We start from the raw sequence: 6,429 nt of genomic DNA, 5'->3' as shown, positions 1-6,429 counted from the left end.
ATTGATTAAAAGGCATATTTGTCATTTGAGTATTTTTTTTCTATTACATATCTATCCCTCACGAATACTATTACAGTATTCATTTCATTCCATCTAACCAATTGTTCTGCCTATTCAATTCCATTACAGTTCTATTCTATTATCACCGAATGACTATTCCATTACAACCTTATTTCATTCCAGTGAACCAAATGTGCCATTAGAGTATTAAGGGTGACGTTTGGAAATCTGCATGGATTTCATTTCGAATCCAATTTAATTTCAAATTTTAATGTACCAATTTGTTTTTTTTTTTGCTTTATTAGGGAAAATGTTGATTTTAAAATAATTAGGAATTTAGGTTTTTTTTAATTTTAAAAATAGGTCAATTTTGATACACGTGATAAAAATGCACCTTAGTGGAAGCATTTTTCTTTTTAAATAAATAGATTTCTAAAAATTTTATCCCAAAATTCTCGAGTTTTTATGTTTTTTTCGCCAGTCTCAAAATCGGTTTATTTCCTAATTTTCAAATAAAACAGCCTAAAATCTTAATTTTTAAGCACATATACATACACCAAATTTTACCAATTTTTTTAAAATAAAATAAAATCTCAGAAATCCTTGACTTTAATCTTATCTTTGCATAATATTTATATTATATTTTATTAATTTTATGATATTAAATAAATAAACTATATTATAAAAATTAATATTATTTAATTAAAATTATATAAATAATTATAAAATAGAAAAGAATATTTTAACTAGAAAATGGCCAATTCAATTTTCAAAAAACCAATCTACTCCAGTAAAATTAAGTGGGATTAGAAATCAACAAATTCGTTGGATTAGAATACAATAATTTGGATTTATTAAGAAGAGGTTCACTCATTCCAAAAGAAAATGTTGAAATATGATAATCGAAGTAAACAAATTTCTCAATAAATTGATATTGTTTCAACTAAAATGAGAATTCAAGTATTTAAGGAGATAAATTTAGCAAAGTGAAAGTACCTCGTGTTGTCGGGTCAACATACGGTCATCTATAAGGAAACATGAGATGGAGACAGAATTTTAACTCAACCCGAAGACAATACCAACTCGTTTAAAAAATTATATTTTGAAAACTTATCTCAAAGGATACTGCCTTATATTTCTATCCATAATAATCCCAATTGGGCAACATAAACAAAAATTATATTAGTAAAAAGAAAACAAGGAAAAGTAAAGATAAGTAAGCATTTTCAAGAAACCATGCTTCCATAATTAAACAAAAGATACAACAATAGCACTTTTTCACCCATGAATGATCAAAAGCCCAAAAAAAGAAAACGGACAAAAAATAGGGGTTTAACACAGAGCCCTAATCTCGTTTCTCATCTTGACTAGGTGAACTAAGTGGAAAAAGAGTTAACAGCTCCGGTGATCGGTTTCCTCTATGTGTATTTAATGTTGATGGGTGCAAGTAAAAACCCTTCTCTGCAATCGCCTTTTCCTCTTCTGAAACTGCCGGAGACGACGGTGATACGGTGCCGGAACTCGAGTAAAAGAGTGGTTCTGACCCTAGTGGAGTCACCGGACTGGGAACTGGCGAGTCGAGCCCACGAGCTTGGCAGACGCAGACGCAGTGACTGCCACCAGGCGAGTTACGTAGCGTGGTGAGGCCGAGCTTGATCTCGAGTTTTCTTATGGCATGTTGTTGTCTACGTTCTTGGAGCTTGAACGGTGGACGGCGTGGTGCTGTTGGGTGGTGATCACTGCAAGGTTTTGAGGAAACCCTTCCGGGAAGACTTGTGACTGGGAGTTTCTCTGTATCGCTGGTGAATCCTGTGAGTTTCTGGACCAAATCTTTGAAGGTGTTTGCATCAGCCTCAACGAACGTTGTTGGCGGCAGCGACGCTGAAGTTGACGATGAAGCTATGGAGATTTGGTGCTTTTCCATTTGAAGCAACAGAATTTAAAAAAAAAAAAATTAACTTTAGAGAAATAAAAATAAATTATGACCGAACTTAATTTGTTGGAGTGTTTTATAGAGAAGAGAAAGAGAATGTTTGATGAGATGTTCTGTATAAGTGTGTATTTTGGGTTGTGATGTTAGCGACGTAAGGGTTACTTCAAACAATATATATATTTTAATCTTTCATATTTATTTTAAGATTTTACGGTACATAAAAATTAAACATTTTAAAATTTATAATTATTTTTTAATGATATTAATTTTAAAATTTAAAATTAAAATTAAAAAATACAATTTACATTATCAGTACATTAATATTTATTGGTTATAAAAATAATATTTTATGTATTATTTGTGCATGAATAATATAAAATAATATTTTATATCAAGTTTTGGGTCCATAGATTAAATTTAAAATTTAATAATTATATCAAAATTTGAATCTAGAGATTTATATTTTTACAAAATTTTTATTATTTTTATTTCATAAATGATACGAGAATGTGTTATATTATTAATCTTTAAGGATACATGAAAGAGTCTATTTAATCTCAAACTTATATTTTTACATCTAAATTCTCCCGAATCCATGAACTCCAAATATTTGTAATATTGTGAGTGTCTACTGAAGTAAAACACATCATCCGAATCATATTTTGGTGTTGTATGGTAACACAAGGGGCATGGGCTTCCCCTTTTCTTCCCATGCAATTTTATCGATTTCTCAAAAATGTATATATGCCCAAATCTCCAAGTTTTACTACTTTATTAAAAGATGTTGACGGCTATTTCAGATTATATATCATTAATAAATACATTTGATATTAAATGATGATAATTTCTGATTTATAGAATATTAATGACAATTATGGTCACCTCTTTCATATTTGGCGGTATTTTGCTAAACGGGTTAATTTCACTTTATGTAATTGTTATGATACTTAATATTACTGATCCGTTACAAGATTACTGGATTGGATCCTGACCTATATTTTACGCGGTTCGCACTTTGGATTCGCATGTAAGGTGCTCACACCTTTCTATGAGACTGCACAATGCGGGTTTGCATTACCATGTAGGCGAACCCACATCTAGAAACTACGTGTTAACCCTAGAGTAGGATACTTGTCGACATGCTGTAAATTCTAGATTATTATAGATTTTTTATAGTTGTTTATATCACCTTTTTACTTAGAATTTATATTAATCCCAAGTATTTGGATATTTAATTGGGTAATTTTTGTCATATTGAGGCAATAGGCATAATTTTAGTAAAGTATGCAATTTATGAATTTATGTATTAATTTTACATAATTTAACTATCTTATACTATATGCTAATATCTGTACTTAAATTGTAGTAGATGAACCATTGAATTAACAAATATGGGAGCCAATTATATCACATGGGCACATGTTAATTTTCACTCCATGTGAACGACAAACTCAATAAATTGGACTCACAAATCCAATTCAACCCAATTTGAAATATAGTTTGTTGAAAAGACTGAAGTCTGCTCTCAATTAGGTTGTCAAAATCGTCCAATAAGGGTGGGAAGAATGGCCCAAATTCGGCAAGCCATCAAGAGCAGCCTAAATTAGCTTTTGGGATAATTAATTTGGAGGCCCTCGCACTTGTGAAAGAATCAGAAATTAGCTCCCGACTAATACCCAAGAAACCGTCCAACCCCTTGCATGATTCATGCATGAAATCAAGCATGAATCAAGTAAACCATCAACCTCCCTTTCCACATTTTATGGCCAACCAAGCAAAGGAGAAAAGCAAGGGATCCTTCAAGCTAGTTTTAGCAAACTCCTATGACATCCCTCTACTATAGATACCACCCATCACTTCCCATTCAATCATCCATCATCATTCACTCATCTCTCAATTCACAATATTTCTCATCTTTCTCCCTTCCACGCATAAGCCTTCCCATTCTGCCATCTCTTTTAGCTAGCATTTTCCCTTGAGGAAAACCACTCTTAGCTGGCCACCTTGAGGAACATTTTACAATCACAAGAATTGGAGGAAGCCACCACGATTGGTCTTCAGAGAACCACCAAAATCATCAAGAGTTTCTTCTTCCTTAATCTTATTTTATTCAAAATGTTTGCAAATTGTTTTGATGTTTTTCCATTGACAATGATGACTTAATTTTGTTTTAGCTAGAATGGTTACATTAATTTGATAAATTTCATTTGATTCATGCTTATGATGTTTTGTGCCTTAGTTGTTCATGCTTCCAATTAAAATCATTATGTATTTCATGCATTAAAATATGTTTGAATGTATTAGAATTAATTAGTCAATCCTAATCATATGATAACTAATGGACACAATAATTGAAGATTTATGCTTAATTTATTTCCTAATCAAAATAAATTAGAGGTTCGTAATAGACTAAGAGAACTTATTACATTGCATAACTTTAGATTTATGTGATTAAATTGTTTCGCACCTAATTGTGCCTATTACTTCACATAAATTCTAAAGAATCCACAGTTAAATTATGACATTGGTTTATGTATATTTTTCTAAGTATAAGATTCAGTTGAACTTATATCAGATTCCTAGTTAATAAATGGTCGAGTTGCCATAGAATATTTTCCAAACATGGTTAAGCATGATGAAAAATGAATTGGGTCAAATGTTGTAATTATTCTAGCTTATTCATGTTATTGTTATTAACTCGTGAAAATTGTTGCTAAACCAACACCTTGCATTTCATTTCATTTGCATTTAGGTTAACTTGCATGTGGTTAATTAATTTAATTTGACACCTATCACTCAAAATTATTGTGTTTTTCTTAACCAGCTTGTGAATAATAATTTTCTAATTATCAAATTAAACACAGTCCCTGTGGAGACGATAATACTTGCACAAACCTACACACTTATAATTTTTTGGCGTCATTGCTAGGGACTATTAATTTAATCATTATTTGTGAAATTATTTCTTGAAATTTGATTTATTTATTTTTATTTATTCAATTCTTTATTCCTTATTTATTGTGATTTATTTTTCAGGTGTTTATGAGCATAGATCGTATTATTAGTCTACTTCTTGCACACCTTAAAATCGAGCAGACATTTCAATAAAGAAGACGAGAAAGATTAGCCTAAAGACAAGCCACAAAAATAGACCTTGAAAATCAAAATGATGTTTAAGGGAATGAAGCTGCTAATGTTCATAATCCAATCCTTATTGCTAATGATAGGGATCGAGCTATAAGACAGGACACTGTGCCCCGTTTTAATGAGTTAAATTTGGGAATTAGAAGATCGAAGATCGAGGTATCGCATTTTAAATTGAAGCCTGTGATGTTCCAGATGCTTCAAACAATGAGCCAATTTTGTAGAATGCCAACAGAAAATCCACACCTTCACCTTCGACTATTCATGGAGGTGAGCGATTCCTTTAAGATAGCCGGTGTAACTGAAGATGCATTGAGATTGAAGTTATTTTCGAACTTGTCATGAGATCGAGCACGAGCATGGCTTAATTTGTTACCCTCACATTTAATTTTTACTTATTAAGAATTAGCAGAATGCTTTCTAATAAAGTATTTCCCACCTAGTAAAAATGCTAAGTTACAGAATGAGATCACCACTTTTCAGCATATGGATGATGAATCCTTATATGAGGTTTGGGAAAAATTCAAGCTACTACTACGTCAATGCCCGTGCCACGGGATTCCACATTGCATCCAATTAAAGACATTTTATAACGGTTTCAATGCACATACAAGGTTGGTGGTAGATGTTTCTGCGAATGGTGCACTCTTATCAAAGTCTTATAATGAAGCTTACGAGATCGTCGAGAGAATAGCCAGTAATAACTACCAGTGGTCAACTAATTGAGCAGTTTCAGGAAGACGAGTAGCTGGAGTGCATGAAGTAGATTCCCTCACTTCACTCTCAGCTTAGGTATCTTTTATCTCTTCAATGTTGAAACAGTTTACTACTAATTGTTTAAATCATGTTGCAGCTCAGCCATCAAGCAAATTTGATGTTATTTCCTGTGTATATTGTGGGGACGGTCATTCTTTCGAGAAATGTCCATCAAATCTCGAGTCTGTTTACTACGTAGGAAATTAACACTAGAATAGAAGTGGACAAGGACCATAGTCCAACTTCTATAATCCTTCATGGTGAAACCATCCAAACTTTTCTTGGAGTAACCAAAGAAGTAGACCAAACAACTTACATGCAACATAGACCAAATCAACCTCATGGGTTCAATCAATAAATTCAAAAACCACTATAAGTTGAACCGTCCAATAATTTGGAGAATTTTTTGAAGGTGTACATGGTGAAGAATGACGCCTTAATCTAGAGTCAAGTAGCAATACTGAAAATTTTAGAGAACCAAATGGGTCAGTTAGCTACGGAGTTTCGCAATAGACCGCAAGGAGCCTTACCAAGTGACACAGAAAATCTAAGGAATTTGGGTAAGGAACAATGCAAGGTAGTTACTTTACAAAATG

The 6,429-nt window shown here is 32.2% G+C and overlaps 1 protein-coding gene across 1 annotated transcript; it reads right to left on the bottom strand.

Moving 5' to 3' along the window:
• Window positions 1–1,110: 1,110 nt before the first annotated feature.
• LOC105774879 (VQ motif-containing protein 33) lies at window positions 1,111–1,998 on the bottom strand. Its single transcript, XM_012597446.2, has one exon. It carries the CDS (start codon window positions 1,922–1,924, stop codon window positions 1,346–1,348), a length of 579 nt encoding a protein of 192 aa, XP_012452900.1. The 5' UTR covers window positions 1,925–1,998; the 3' UTR covers window positions 1,111–1,345.
• Between the last annotated feature and the right edge of the window lie 4,431 nt (window positions 1,999–6,429).

Source organism: Gossypium raimondii, chromosome 6 (assembly GCF_025698545.1).
Source record: "Gossypium raimondii isolate GPD5lz chromosome 6, ASM2569854v1, whole genome shotgun sequence".
In the NCBI taxonomy this organism is placed as follows: domain Eukaryota; kingdom Viridiplantae; phylum Streptophyta; class Magnoliopsida; order Malvales; family Malvaceae; genus Gossypium; species Gossypium raimondii.
This window is presented reverse-complemented; position numbering and strand designations above follow the sequence as displayed.